Here is a 16,025-nt window from a genome sequence, read left to right as displayed (position 1 = left end):
TCTGAGCTTGCGGCGACCGAGTCTTAACTCAGCACTGAACTCCTGGTAGGCCAGGACTCAGCCAGTCGGAGAGCTCCCCAACAGCACCGCCCCCCAGGCCTTACACTCCCCAGAGCCATCAGTCTGCAGCAGCAGCTTTATTAGAACCGAGCCCCAGGGCAAAGGACAAAAGAAAACGTGCTCTCCAGTTGTCCTTCAAGGCTCTGGGGGACCTCCCCTTCCACCGGCAGGCTTGGATTGTTACCCAAGACTACTGAGGTGCTGCTTGTGAATCTAAACCCAGACCCAGAACTGGTCAGGTGCTGGGGTATTTGGGGTGCCTTCCCAGAAATACCCTGCCAGTCAGCGAGGTGACCAGCACACAGTGGTCACTCAGGAAATGTGATAAAGGCTGGAGAATCTGTCCTCTGAGGAGCTTCCTGCTCTGGGGAAGGGGGAGAGGGCAAAGGTTATGGCCACAGAGGAGTCCCCTGGAATCCCCCAGGAACACAAGCAGGCCAGGCCCACTCACCCCTCAGCTGTCCTGTGCCCACATTCTAGCCCTGGCCCCGGCTCCTGACCCGTGTATGGTCTTGGATCTAAGAAGGTGGCCCAAATGGTCTTTGATGTCACTCTGTCATCTGTGACCTGTGGTACAGTCCTGCGTGACACTTTCTCTATGCCAGATTTCTCCTGTGTAGACATAAAACGATTTCAAAACTAATACTTGGTTTTTCTTTGTTTAAGGATATTAGAAGAGATCAAAGATACATGAAAACAGGGCAGTGCACCTAAAGAGAAAGGGCTTCACTAATTCAAGGGCAAGGTGGTTGCACTGCAGAAAAACAAGATTTGGAAATAGGCAAAGTCTGTTAGGATTGCAGGATTCGAACTCCTGTATCAATCAAGGTCACGACCCACCAGGATGAAGTGTGGAGTGAGGTGGAAGAAGGCAGCTGGCCTTCATCTCATCCCTGTTTTGGAGAGCTTTTTCGGCTTTGTGTGTGTGTGTGTGTGTGTGTGTGTGTGTGTGTGTGTTTGCTATAAGGGTGTGTGCGCTTGCCAGAAAGACAGAGACAGAAAGTGAGAAATCACCCCCCAGGGGGAATTGCCATGCCACAATTCCTTCTCCTCCATTCTCCTCTCCAGATCTTGGGCATGCATGCACACGCACGCAGCAGGAGTTTAAGCCACCAGGTCCGGGACTCGAACTGTGGGCGACTACATGGGAGTCCAGCAACATAGCCATTACGCCAACTGCTGCTCTGCCATCTCATCCCTATTAAATCTTCCTTGTCTGCCCATCTCTGCTAAGGTAGGAGGGCAGAGACTGTCACTGGGTTGGCTGGAACTCAGTCCCTTTGCAAACCTTCCCCAGCCATTCATATCAAGCTGGACCTCCCATCTCAGTTTCCATCTGTGTCCAGGCTCAGAAAGTGGCCTCTACCTCAAAGTAACTTCCCAAGTGGGTGTGTCCACAGAGAGGAGATGGTACCTTGCACACACACAGTGCCTGACCCTGCAAGCAGCAACAATTCTCATACCTCAAGAGCTTGCCATTCTGAGTTTCATACATCTTTCAGTCTGGAAAAATGAAATTTCTACATCCAATTGAGAAAATGATTTTTTTTAAAGCTAACATTCATTAGAATAATAATTTTGAAAAACATGGGACAGATATTGCTAAATTTTTGTTCATCTATTTGGTCATTCTTTTTTTCCAAAAACAGTGGGTGCTGCCCTGCCATGTCTCCTCAGCATGTGAAGAACCATCCTTTGAGGAGACTGCAGTCTGTCACATGCCTGGAACCAGGTGAGAACTACAAGGGAGAGACTTTGACAATTTAGGACACAATTGACTGTTTTATACACTGAGAGGCAGTGGAGGGAGAGAGGCTGTATGCAGGAGAAGGAAGCCATGCTAGCTCCGACAAGGACTCTGAGGAGCCAGGACAATGGGACTCACAGCACAGGTGGCCCTTCAGAAGGAAAAGTCTAATTCTGCAGGAGGTGGGGGACAAGGAGACGGCCGGCCAGCCGGCCGGCTGTCAAACGCAGGGGCCACAGGGCCTAGAGCATTAGGCAATGGATGAAATGGGGCTGGGAAAGGCTTAGGGAGCGGGGTGATGGGGAATGCAGAGTGCTCTGAAGCAAGTCATGGGAGCCAGCTCTCACTTCTCAAAATCCAGTCCCAGTGTGACCTAGTCACCTGGGTATAGACGTGCTCTCTCCTGACTGCAGATGTGAAGAAGGACCAATTATCAAAAACACTGCAGGGGGCTAGCAGATGGCATAGTGGTTAGGTCACCGAATACCCAGTGGCGGTTTCAGTCCTGGACCCAGTGGCTTGAAAATCATACCAGGCACATGTGCATGCATGCCTCAGATCCCAAAAGGAGAATGGAGGAGAAGGGATTGTGGCATGAACATCCCCACTGGGGGTTGATTTCTCACTTTCCCTCTCACTGTCTGTCTTACTCTCTCCCACAAGCGCACACATTCTATGGCAAAAACCTCTTAAAAAAAAAAATTCTGCAGGATGATCAAAACGTATTGGGTCATTTTTTGTCCCAAAGAATAGAAATTCTGCCTAAAATGATCCCAGAATGAGACCAGCAGTTAGCGTAATGGCTATGTTGCTGGACTCCCACGTAGTCGACTGCGGTTCGAGTCCCAGACCCAGTGGCTTAATCTCACGCCAGGCACGTGTGCATGCGTGCCCAAGATCCCGAGAGGAGAATGGAGGAGAAGGGATTGCGGCTTGGCCATCCCCCCTGGGGGTGATATTTCGCTTTCGATCTCTCTGTCTCTCTCTCTGTCTGAAAACCAGTTGGTAGAGGGAATTCCCTGCAGGAAGGACCTAGAAACCATCCTGCCCTGCGGCAGGGCCTGCGGACATCAGCCTGCGGATCTGGAAGGAGAGAAGGAGGGGCAGCAGAGAAGTGAATGGGCTGGCCAGCCTGGGCTCCCAGGACACAGAGTGGGGAGTGGTGTGACTCTCTGAGCAGCCCTCCACCACAGCTCTCAGTCTCAGCACATTGTCCAGGACCTGGCAGCCTGTGCCAGAGTGGTGATTTATTAATTAATTAATTTTAGTTTTCACAGAGAGTGCATGTACTCATAAGAGAAAAACAGACAGAAGGAACGTGAGAAAACACCACCCACCTCCCCAGTGGGGAATGGTCACACTGCAATCCCTTCTCCTCCATCTTTCCCTTCTTCCAGGATTTTGGGCATGTAAGCATGTGGTCCAGATTGTTTTATAAGTCATTAGGTTCAGGACTCAAATCACACAGTTGGCCATGTGGAATCTAGCTACCTAACTACCAGGCCACCAGCTGGCCCTGGGCTGGTGATTCTTGAAGAGGTGCTAGGGCAGGGATAGGCAGGCTGAACCAAACTCAGTTCTACAAATATCCTCCAGGGCCAAGAGGGGTATACAGTGCTGGCTCCACAGTACAGTGATTGAATGCTGTGCAGAGGGTGCTGGATCCCACATGCTTTGACTGTGGTTCAAATCCCGGACCCAGCAGCAACACTTTAGGAATATGTGAAGCATGCCAGGACCCTACCAAGATGGAAAAATGCAGTAAAAAAATTATTGTGTTATGACCAGCCCTGTTGCAAGGCTATTTCTCTCTCTTACCACCTCCGACCCCTGACATGCCTTCTGTCATTAAAAAAAGAGAAAAAGGTGTGCAGAAAGTTCCTACAAGTCATTACCAATTTATTATGACTTGACTGGGAACCGCCCTGCATTTAACATCTTCATGGGGTGGGCTCAAGTTGAATAGATGATTTGAGCCCCTAAGACTGCTATAGAGATGGACCCCAGTTACAGAAGTCACCATGGAAGCAACTCCTCTCCCTTTGTTTGCCAACCCTGCAAAGCTTCCCAGAGACCCTCACGCACATTAGGTCAGCAAAATGAGCAGGCAGACTGGCTTATCCTTTGGACACCCTGAAATAGTAATGATGAACAGACAGGTTGACCAGAAAAACTATCTTCTCTGCAGACTCCCACGGAGTTGTATTATAAGGCATCTCAGCCAGTCCATGCCTAACATCAATGAATGGATGTGCTGTCATGTTTTACGTTACCTTTGGTATTTCAAACGTATTCATGAATTATTGTGATCAATTTATGTATTTGTTTGCTATGTGTACTAGTCGGAATTCTCCAGAGAAACGGAACCAATAGGAGATACTTAGGTATGTATGTATGTATGTGCTTCTCTATTATGGAATTTGACTATCAGGGTTATGGAGCAGAGGAATCCATGATATGCTGTCTGCAAGTTAGAAGCAGGAAAGCCAGTAGGATCATTCATTCTGAGTCTGACCTTGGCTGTGGGGGACAAAGTATCACTCTTAGATTGAGTCTGAAAGCTAGTGAACTGGAGACTCAGATGTCCCAGCCAGGAGAATGTGTGCTTGCTAGTCAAACAAAAGAACAATTCAGCCTTCCTCTGCCTTTTTGTTCAATCTTTGCCCTGATGGATTAGATGTTGCCCACGTTTACTGGAGGGACCAATCTTTACTCAGTCAACTGACTCAAATGCTAATCTCTTCTAGAAATACCCTCTCAGCGCATGCAGAAATCATGTTTTACCAGCTATCTGGGTATCTCTTAGCTCAATCAAGCTGACATGTAAATTTAACTAGCTCATTATGTGATATGAAACCTAGAACAGAATCACAGTTAATTACATCATGCCTAATGGAGAAAAAACAGCTGTGATTGTTGCGATCTTGTCGTTTAACCATTCTCTAGGATCTTTCTAAGCCAACAGTAGAGAATGGGAACAGAGTTTTACAAAGGGAGACTCATAGACAGGGAGATTCAGACAGTGATCCATTAGGCAGAAACATACACAAACAACAACTAACAAAAACTAAAGGCAGACGAGTTGGTAGGTGGCTCAGAGGTTAAGGCAGCTGGGTCCCACGTGGCAGACTGAGTGGTTTGAGTCCCAGACCCAGTTGCTCGAAAAACATGTCAGATATGTGTGCAAGTGTGCCCAAAGTCCCAAGAGGAGAATGGAGGAAAAGGGATTGTGGTGTGGCCATCATGCACGGAGTGATTTCTCACTTTCCTTATCTCTCTCTGGCAAGTGCACGTGCTCTGTAAAAAAAAAAAAAAAGAGAGAGAGAGGAAGAGAAGGAGAAGAGGAGGAGAAGAAGGAGAAAGAGAAGAAGGAGGAGAAGGAAAAGGAAAAGGAGAAGGAGAAGAAGAAGACGAAGACGAAGAAGAAGAAGAAAGTTACAGGTAGAAAACTTCAAGGTATTTTAAGCCTATAAAAGCATTATAAAGTAAAATCATAGATGCCCAAATATTGCCTAAGAAGATGCAGGGACCAGCAGTTAGCGTAATGGCTATGTCGCTGGACTCTCATGTAGTCGACTGCGGTTCGCATCCCAGACCCGGTGGCTTAAAACTCACGCCGGGCGCGTGTGCGTGCGTGCCCAAGATCCCGAAAGAAGAACAGAGGAGAAGGGATTGCGGCGTGGCCATCCCCCCTGGGGGGGTGATTTCTCGCTTTCTGTCTCTCTGTCTCTCTGCCTGGCGAGCACATGTGCCCTATAGCAAAAAAAAAAAAAAAAAAAACCACTCCTAAAAAAAAGAAGATGCAGAAAGACATTCATGTGCCTTGCAGGTGGCACCTTCTCCTGAAGGCGTAATCAAATAACCTATTAAAATAGCATAAAACTATTCTTTTTTTTTTTTTTTTTTGAGAGGTTTTTGCTATAGGGCACATGCACTCACCAGACAGTCAGAAACAAAGAGACAGAAAGCAAGAAATCACCCTCCAGGGGGCATGGCCACACCACAATCCCTTCTCCTCCATTCTCCTCTCGCGATCTTGGGCACGCATGCACACGCGTCTGGTATGAGTTTTAAGCCACCGTGTCCGAGACGCGAACCACAGTCGACTACATGGGAGTCCAGTGACAGCCATTATGCTAACTGCTGGTCCCAGCATAAAACTATTCTTACCCATGCCTTGTAACATCCACTTTGGAGAGCTACCCAAATAGAGTAACCAAAACACAGAGGAGGCAATAAACTTAAAGATGATCATATTGTTGTTAAAATTAAAAAGTAAAAAATTAGAAAAAATCACATGCCTGATAGTGTGAGAATGACTAGGCAAATTATATTTTATCAGCATGAAGGAATGTTAGATAGCCACTAAATATTAGAAGCATGCATGTATGTGAACCGCCAGTATCCACAGGTTTTTAAGTGAAATGTTTCCCAGGGGAAAAAGTAGATCTTAAGTGTATACATACATCGATCTCACCTACTTAATGAAGTAGTCATGAATACAAATCAAAAGGGAATTTGAAGGACACCACTAAAGGGAACATGTGTGATTAGAATAGAATTTGCTTAGTAACTGTTCATTGAGCACCTACTGTGTCAAGGAGCTGTTTGGGTGCTACTTGCCCTCCTAGCACTGACATCCTAGGGGGAGTACCAGATGATAAACAGAAACACACAAATAATATATAATAGGTGCAAGGGGCCTTCAAGAAGTTTATAGAAAATGCATCTGGTGGGGTAGTGGTTAAGGCACTGGACTCCCACATGACCGACCCCAGTTCCAGTCCTGGACCTGGCAGCTTGAAAATCCTGCCAGTTCCATGTGTATGTGTGGCCAAAACCCTGAGAGGAGAATGGAGGAGAGGGATTGCATCTCTCCCAGGGAGTGATTTCTCACTTTCCCTCTCACTGTCTCTGTCTCTCCAGAGTTCCCTATGGCAAAAACCTTTAAAAAAAAAAGGAAGAAAGAAAAAGAAAAGAAAATGTGTCTTTTGACAAACTACACATAGATTTCAAATGTTTTTTGCACAAAATAAACATGTACTTTAATTCCATTTTTCCACAAACTTTTTGAAGTCCCCTCATATATGCATGCTTTTCATTGAAGTATAACTTACACGCCGTAAAGTGCACAGACCTTAGCTGTACACTCCATGGAGTTTTGCATTAGAATAATCTTACATAATCACACCCACGGCAAGATAGAGAACATTCCCAGCTCCCCCACGAGATCCGTCCTACCTGCACACAAGGTCACCATTCATCTGACCTCTAACAGCACGAGTTAGTTCCCTTGTTCTTGATTTTCATGTAAATGGAATGATACACTATGAACTTTTTTGTGTCTGAATCCTTTTACTCAACATTATATCCATGTTGTTGCTGTAATATTAGCAATATTGTTTAGTACTCTATTATGTTAATAATGTAATTGTATTCATAAACCTTCATTTGGTTGTCCATTGTCCTATTGGAATTTATAGTGTTGTCAGTTAATGCTTTCAACGTTGTAGTACATGATTCTTGGAAAATGCAAGCATTCATTCATGACAAAAAAAAAAAAAAGAAAAGAAAAACAGCTAGTGTCCTTTGTTGTAGGTGATATTTCCAGGATTCCAAAGTGGTTGTCCCACCAGCAATGTATGAGAATTCAATCAATCCATAAATTTACCAAAACCATCAGTCCTTCTAATGTTAGTCCTTCCAGTAGGTATATAATAGTGGTCATAACTAATGGTGGTTGTAACTTTTCTGCTCTCTAATAATATTGAGTACTTCCTCACATGCTTGTTGACAATATGGATATTCACTTGTGAAAAATGTCTGTTCAAGTCTTTTTAAAAAGTAATTATTTGTTTTATTTTATTTATCATTATTATTACTATTTTTTAATTTGACCAGAGAGACACAGCAAGAAAGAGGAGACTGAGAAAGCATGCCGCCAAGTTTGGGACTCGAACCATGTCAGCCATGTGAGAGTCCAACACCTTAACCACTACGCCACCTGCCAGCCCTACCTATTCAAGTCTTAATCCTTTTTTTTTTTTTTAATTTTGCTATAGGATGCATATACTCAGCAGAGACAGAGAGAGGAAAAATGAGAAAGCACCCCCAGGGGGTACTGTCATGCAGCAATCCCTTCTCTACCATTCACTTTTCAGGACTTGGGGCACACACATGTGCCTGGAATATTTTTCAAGTCGTTGAGTCCGGGACTCAGCTACACAGTCGGTCACATGGGATCCAAGCACTTTAACCTCTATGCTATTTGTTGGCCCTTGATCCATTTTTAATGGGTCTTTTTTAGATATGATTTTGGATAAGAGATCAGCCTTTGTTGATTTGCATTCTTTTCTGCCAGCTGAGGCTTGCCTGAATACCTACCCACAAAATCAACAACTCTTTCTGGTAACACAGTTTGAGAATTCCTGAGCTGCTAGAAACTTCCTCTGAAGCAGTTCATTCCACTGTGTGACTTAAATTACTTCTAGTGGTTGCAATGCAGATAAGGGAATGGTAATTGAAGAATCAGGGTGAAGGAAACCTATGCTTAGAATGTTCTAGGAGGTGTGTGAAGCAGGAAAAGATCACTCCACATAGGTTTTGGTCCCTACGTAGGCTTTAGACTTAGAGACCTAGAATAACAACAACAAAAAAAACTTCTTAACTATCAATAAAAATCAGGCCATCCAGGAAGGGATTCAAGCCAGACCCAGTGCACCAGGCAACCCTGGTCTTCCAGGACAGTGCTGGGAGCCCAGGGCTGGGGACCAGCCTTCTTGTTGGAAAGGCTCGATTCTACAAAGAGATGAGTAAATCAACCAGGGGGCTGAGGTCTTTATCCTAGACCCAGTCAAATTGTTAATTAAATGGTGTACACAGGTAAAGACTTTTTTTCTAGAGAGAGATTTTTGTTATAGGGTGCTCACCAGGGAGACAAAAAGCAAGAAATCACCCCCCAGGAGGGATGGCCACACTGCAATCCTTTCTCCTCCATGCACAGATTTGGGGCATGCACATACACATACCTGGTGTAAGTTTGAAGCCACAGGGTCCTGGACTCAAACCGCAGTGGACCTTGTGGGAGGCCAGCGAGGTAACTGTTATGCCATCTGCTGGTCTCACAGATAAAGACATTGCAAGTTATGCACAGACTGAAAGAATGTATCTCACAGTGGCCCAGGATCCTAAGGCAGTAGACTGAAGGAGACAAAGTAAATGACAACCTTGTGGCAAGCCTGGGAGGGCACCTTTAAGAGGTCTGGGAACAAAAAGAGTACAGAAGGATCCCAGAGACCTCACTGATGTCACAGAGCCTGACAGCGTGGAAGGCAAAGGGTCCTGGTTCTCTCTGATGGGGATCCCATCTCTGCCTCCTGCTCACTGATACACGCAGCTCTGCACCGCTGTGGAAAGTACTGAAAAATGCTATATCAACCTGAAATAAAGACATGTGACCCAAGCTTGTAAAAAAAATTTATTCAAGCCAAGACATGAAGATAGACACCCAGGGACAAAGGCTCTAAAATAGCAGAATTTGGGTTTTGATTTTTTTAATAGGAAAAGGAAACAAAGGGAAAAAGAGTGGAAAGAGACAAGTTACACTTTGTTTCTCAAGGATTTATCAGATTCACATTAGTTAACAATTTTAGCACAAAGTTTAATTGTCTATGCACTGCTTCAAGGTTGAGTTTCCATGACTACAATCTCTTAGGATATAGTTCAGGACACTGGAGGCAGATCTTTGTACTCCTTTAACAGTCATAAAAACACAGCATGCATGACTAAAGTCTCAATCTGCATTCTCTGTGGGCCCTCATTAATTTAAAAGGCCTCAGTAATCTTAATCTCTGTCAGCTGGATAGATAACTAGATGAAGGAAAGTGGGAGCTGGAGCCTAAAGGTCCTGGGCTGATGGGTTGGTGGGAGAAGAGAGGGCCAAGGAAGCCTTGGGGAGAAGAAAGGAATGAAAAGGCTGAGAAGTTGGAGCTGGCATGGTGGAGATTCCAGCAGTTCTCCAGGGCTCCAGGCAGCCAGCTGGGCCCATGACCAGGCCTTTCACGGCCCTACTTGTTGCCCCACACGGCCACCTTCATGAACACAGGTCTTGGGAGGAAGCGGCTGGACTTCATGTAGGCGGAGATCTTCTCCAGGCCCTGACAATGGGATAAAGAAAGCCAGAGCTCAGGTTCTGCAAGAGCTGCACAGGGGCTCGAAGCAAGCGCATCCAGGCACAGAAGTCCAGAACCCTGACTGCAGCCTGTCCATGGGGGTCAAGGGTTGGGTCTTCACAGCCTGCTCAGGGCCAGTTCTGTGGGGTTTCCTTCAGCTGATGTGGGGCATTAAGAAGAGCTGCCACTACAGAGACTTGACCCTGTGCTAGAGCTTCAGCCAGGAGAGGTGACAACGAAGGGTTAGAAAGTCCTCTCAGCTGTCCTGCGGCCACCATTCATCCGAAGGGAAAACAGGGGGGGAGCCACGGCCCCTGCTCCCACAGCGGGCAGGCGGGGCAAGGCTAGAAGGCAGCTGGCGCTGTCTCTCTCCATTCTGTGCTCTCTCTGCCCCTCTGGCCCTCCCAGTCCCTCCCCACAGCAGGCCCTGGCACTCCCCCCGTCTGCACAAGGACTTTCCTTATCACAGGGAGGCCCCTGGCTGGCTTGGTTTTGCACACAGGGGAGGGATCTCTAGCAGGAAAAAGGGGCTCAGAACCTGCCGCTCCTCTGCCTGCTGCCTCAGCCCAGTCTCAGTGAGCCAGCCCACCCCATCTCCTCCCGCATCTGTCACAGGGGACCAGGCTCTGGGACACTTAGCTGTGTTCTGTGCCATCGTACCTGGAGACAGTGCCCAGGCCATTGCTAAAGGGCTCAAAGAGATCTGGGGTGCCTGGAACCGACAGGCCAGGCCAGGCAGGCCACAGGCTGCAGCCCTCAGCTCCCCCGCGCCCTCCCAGTCATGGGAGCTCCTGCGTAATCCCCAAGGCCACTGGGCCTGGACCTGAACCAGCGCTGAGAACTAGCTGAGAAGGCAGATCTTCTGACTTGTAGTGAGACAAGAAAACAGATTCTAGGGGGCCGGCAGGTGGCATGGTAGTTGGGGCACTGGACTCCCACATGGCTGACTGGTTTGAATCCTGGACTTGGTGGTTTGCTCTCTCCCTTTCCCTGCTCTCTCACTCTGTTGCTCTCGGGTTGTTTAAAAAATAGTAATAACAAATAGAATTAAATAAGTAAATAATTCTTTTTTTTTGAGAGAGAGATTTTTCACTGTAGGGCGCGTGCGCTCGCCAGACAGACAGAGACATAGAGACAGAAAGCGAGAAATCACCCCCCAGGGGGGATGGTCACGCCGCAATCCCTTCTCCTCCATTCTCCTCTTGGGATCTTGGGCACGCAAGCACACGCGCCCGGCGTGAGTTTTAAGCCACCAGGTCCGGGACACGAACCGCGGTCGACTATGTGGGAGTCCAGCGACATAGCCATTACGCTAACTGCTGGTTCCCAGTAAATAATTCTTAATAGAAAGAAAGAAAACAGATTCTAGGCTCAAAACATATTGGAGGGACCAGCAGTTGGCATAATGGCTATGTTGCTAGACTCCCATGTAGTCGACCGCATTTCGAGTTACGGACCCGATGGCTTAAAACTCACACTGGGCGCGTGTGCGTGCGTGCCCAAGATCCTGAGAAGAGAATGGAGGAGAAGGGATTGAGGCGTGGCCATCCCCCCTGGGGGGGTGATTTCTCACTTTCTGTCTCTCTGTCTCTCTCTCTCTCTGTCTGGCGAGCGCAAGTGCCCTAAGGCAAAAACCCCTCCCCCCCAAAAAAAACCATATTGGACAAATGCCTCAAATTCCCAAATATATTGTAAATAGGTTCTGTTGCTCTTGAATAAGTTGTCAACAGGTGACAGATATCTAGGTATGAGGTGAAGTCCAGAATGGGGACCCCAGGACCCAGGTGCTATGACCCGCAGCTCACAGCCTGGTGTGCCCGCAGGTCTCTGACTACTCTCAGGTCCAGGAGGGGGTCACGTGTACAACCACCACTGGCCTCAAACACAATATCGGTGAACACCATGAGTGCAAATCAGTGTGCTGTCCTGTCTCAGACACTCGGACATTGGAAGGAAGAAGAACAGGATGAAAAGTAGGAAAGGAGGGACCAGCATTAGCTTAATGGCTATGTCGCTGGACTCCCATGTAGTTGACCATGGTTTGAGTCCCAGACCTGGTGGTTTAAACTCACGCCGGGCACGTGTGCGTGCGTGCCCAAGATCCCAAGAGGAGCATGGAGGAGAAGGGATTGCGGCGTGACCATCCCCCCTGAGAAAAGAAAAGAAAAGAAAAGAAAAGAAAAGAAAAGAAAAGAAAAGAAAAGAAAAGAAAAGAAAAGAAAAGAAAAGAAAAGAAAAGAAAAGAAAAGAAAAGAAAAGAAAAGAAAAGAAAAGAAAAGAAAAGAAAAGAAAAGAAAAGAAAAGAAAAGAAAAGAAAAGAAAAGAAAAGAAAAGAAAAGAAAAGAAAAGAAAAGAAAAGAGGAGAAAAGAAGAGAAAAGAAAAGTAGGAAAGGGAAGTTCCCCACCATCAAACACTTCAAGACGAAGACCTCCTACTGGGCACCCACAGAGGTGTCCATCCGGCATCAAGTGCAGCCCCGGATTCTAAGCACTTCCTCAGACAAGTATTCATTTGGAACAGAGATTTCTATAGATCAGGTGTAAATGTTGTTGAATGGTTCTTCTTATTAACCCTACCTGCGTCATCCAACTAATGCCACCTACAGCTGCACATCTGGAATGTTCTGTCTGTCCCTGGGCTGTCAAACCCAGACTGGACGTAGACTGAGGCTTTTTTGGCACAATAAAAGTAAGACCTCTGACCGCTCCCACAGAAGCCAGAGGCTGAGGAGGAGCTCAGCACAGCCCTGTCTGCGCTGGGACCTTGAGTGGAAGACTTGCCCTCTGTGGTCTTGGTCTCGTTACCAATGAAATGGGACAGATGATTCTGTTGACCTTTCAGGGAGGTTGTAAAGAATGCATGTGATACAGTAGATATAAGACCCAGAGCACAGGTCCCAGCATAAAGCCAGCAATCTATAAACCCCAGTCTGCCTTTTATTTTTTTAGAGAGATTTTTTTGGGGGACCAGCAGGTGGCATGGTGATTAAGGTGCTGGACACTCCCACACGACTGATCACAGTTCAAGTCCTGAACCTGGTGGCTTGCTTTCGCACGTTCCTTCACTCTCTGGTCAAAATCTGGTCAAATTAAAATAAATGAATGTATAAATAAAATTAAATAATTATTTTTAAAAAGAGAGAGATTTTTGCTATAGGGCATGTGTACTCACTAGAGAGACAGAGAGACAGAAAATGAGAACCCGCACCCTGGGAGATGGACATGCCCCAGTCCCTTCTCCATTCTCCTCTCAGGACCTTGGGCATACATGTATATGCACCCAGCATGAGTTGTTTGTTTGTTTGTTTGTTTTTAAAGTATTACTTTATTTAACATTATTTATTTATTTTATTTTGACCAGAGAGAGACAGAGAGTGAGAGAGAGAGAGAAAGTGAGAAAGCGAACTGCCAGGTATGGGACTCAAACCATGGTCAGACATATGGGTGCCCAGTGCCCTTAACTACCACGCCACCTGCTGGCCCCCCATCTGACCTGAGTTTTAAGCCACTGAGTCGAGATTCGAACCACGGTAGACCACGTGGGAGTCCAGGGACGTAACCATTACCCCATCTGTTGGTTCCATCTTCCTTTTAAATCTGCTATTTCAAAAGCATGCCAAGGAGGAGGAAGCAAAACAGGACACCCAAGAGGAGCAGGCCCAGAGCATCACCTCAAAGCGGGATATGAACTCCTTCAGGTTTGGGAACGCGTCCAGGCACTTCGGCTCAAATATCCGGGTTCTTTCAATGGCATCATAGGCGATGAAATCCACAAAGGTGATCTGCAGAAGGCCAGGGGTGAGTGGGCAGGAACTCCGTCCATCACCGAGGAGGAAGGGCAGCCTGCCACCCCCATCTCCCTCCTGTTACCTTGTCCCCTGCAAACCAAGGCCTCTTCCCCAGGAACTGTGAGTACAGCTTCAGCTTGTCAGGTAGCCCCGCCAAGTACTCTGGCTTCAGTTTCTCCTGAGACAGAAAACAGCTGTCACCACCCTAAGTCACAAAGACCCTGGACAGCAAGGCAGGCCTCCCCCATGCTGTGCATGGCCCTGCTGGCCTCAGCCTCGCTTGCTTCAGGTGAGCCACCATGTCCCCTGAGACAGGGCCCAGGCTTCAATTTAATACATCGCATTTACTAGACTCCTACTAAGTACCAGACCCACCTGTCAGAGGCAACATAAAGTCAGAAAAGAAAATGACACTCTTCTGAATCTGTCACCACTGACCTCCAAGCACCCCCTTAGGAACAGACCCAAGAGTGTTCTAAGCACGTGGCAAGCTCTTAGTTTCAGACTCTGGGAGGAATTAATAGAAGCAAGGAACTAATGAGACTCAGGGAAAGAAGTTGAGAGTTCTACCTAGCGGTGCAGCAGAAGAATGGAACGAACACTGAGTACTTTCCAGGAAGCTGAAGAGAATTTGAGAAGCTGAAAGCAAGGAATGAGACAACAAAGGCCCTTAGGTGACCTGAGTCACCTGTTAGGAAAATGTCCTGATCCCTGAAGGTGTCAGGGAGTCAGCACCGGGAAACTGCAGGGAAAGTTCTGAACACGGCTACCATTTCTGCCCCGTCATGTACATCTTTTCCTCCTGATCTGAGTCTGTGTGCTCCTGGAACAGGCAGGTGGGGGAGCCAGCTGGGAGACACAGGTCCGGAAGACGTCCTACTCGTCACTCAGGGAATGTGAGCAACAGTGGGAAAGCCTGTCCTCTGAGGGCCCAGCTATCGTTCCTGCTATGGGGTGGACGGAGGTTGTGACCACAGAGAAGACCCCTGGACTCCCACCGGGACCTGAGGTAGGCCAAAGGGATTCAAAACTCCATCACTGTCTGGAAACTGACGTTCCGTCCTGGAGAGTCAGGACTATCCTGAGAAGGTAGGAACTGATTAAAAGTTTCATATGAGAGGAGTTGGAGATTGAGGTCGCTCTGGCTGCAGTGGAGGAAACAGCTTGGAGGGTTGGCCAAACTAAGAGGTTTGGATGGAAATAGAGCAGTGCATTTAGGAATGTGTGAGCTCTGGCTGCTGATTCGGAACATGCACAGCCCAGCCAGGCGAGAGCACTCACAAAGTCAGGGTCGTAGCACAGCCTGGCCAGCTCCATGCGGGTGTCCATTAGTTGGTTCTCCAAAATGTCCACACGAATCTTCTCCTCTTCTGTCTCCCCACCTGTGGCCCACAACAGAGATGCACACTCAGCAGCCCAGCCCACCCAGGCCCAGCGGGACGGCCACCGCGCCCCACCCCCACGGGCAGCCCCACTCACACAGGTTGTGCTTGCGGGCGATGTAGCGCAGGATGGCATTGCTCTGGGTGATCTTGTGAGACCCATCTATCAGGTAGGGCAGCTGCGTGGGCAACACGCAGGTCAGTTGGGCTCCCGGGCTCCCCAGCACCCCGTGCCCTGGGCAAGGAACGAAGGAGACCTGGCCCTCACTGTGCCTGGCCCACACAGGCCCTAAATGAGTTTATACATCAGTGAATGAATGAGCTGGGACGGAGGGCATCATGGGGAGGCAGCGCAGGGAACCAGGAAGAGAGTAGCTGAGCAGAAGGTGCCTGACCCTAAAACCTCTAAGCTGGGAAAGGAGGTGCAGGTGGGGACCCCTTTCACCCTCCCCCATCGCCCCCTCCCCTGCACCTACATTGGGAAAGTCCAGGCCCAACTTGAATTTCTCCTTCAGCCACTGGCTTGTGTCATAGTCAGGAGCTGCGGTGGGGAAGACCAAGTGAAAACAAACCTCCCGACCCAAACAATCTCTTTCCCAGGGACCCTGGGAAGGAGTCAGGGCCCAGACACCCAGGGACGGTGGATCTGGAATCTGGACCACTCAGTCTCACATTCCAAGGTCTAGGGGCAGAGAGGAGCATGCTTGAAGGGCTCTAGATGCTCCATGCGGAGGCTTACAGAAGCTATTGGCAGCCTTAACGGGGCCCCTCAGTTACCCCACAGGGAGGGCCTAGCAACCCCCTCCCAGCCTGCTGCCCTGGAAGGCCACTCTGCACCCTCGAGGCCGTTAGAATCGGAGCAGGCTGCAGCTGTGGC

The 16,025-nt window shown here is 48.0% G+C and overlaps 1 protein-coding gene across 6 annotated transcripts in view; it reads right to left on the bottom strand.

Moving 5' to 3' along the window:
• The window catches only part of LOC102479291 (glutathione S-transferase Mu 2), a 22,442-nt gene that overhangs the window by 5,934 nt on the left and 483 nt on the right, over positions 1-16,025 (bottom strand). For 4 of the 6 annotated variants that reach the window (XM_027772286.1, XM_006149541.3, XM_006149540.3 and 1 more), the window contains exons 3-7: positions 15,625-15,689; positions 15,246-15,327; positions 15,048-15,148; positions 13,849-13,944; positions 13,650-13,760 (exon numbers count right to left, since the gene is read on the bottom strand). In XM_027772286.1, coding sequence (XP_027628087.1) covers positions 13,650-13,760; positions 13,849-13,944; positions 15,048-15,148; positions 15,246-15,327; positions 15,625-15,689 — 455 coding nt within the window. Of the gene's footprint in view, positions 1-511; positions 519-9,343; positions 9,964-12,870; positions 12,883-13,649; positions 13,761-13,848; positions 13,945-15,047; positions 15,149-15,245; positions 15,328-15,624; positions 15,690-16,025 lie in introns of those variants that run through there. The other 2 variants (XM_006149539.3, XM_027772287.1) reach the window with 2 other exon arrangements.

This window comes from Tupaia chinensis, unplaced genomic scaffold (assembly GCF_000334495.1).
Source record: "Tupaia chinensis unplaced genomic scaffold, TupChi_1.0 Scaffold000270_1, whole genome shotgun sequence".
Taxonomy (NCBI): Eukaryota; Metazoa; Chordata; class Mammalia; order Scandentia; family Tupaiidae; genus Tupaia; species Tupaia belangeri.
The sequence above is the reverse complement of the archived record's forward strand: the minus strand, read 5'-3'. Positions and strand labels throughout refer to the sequence as shown.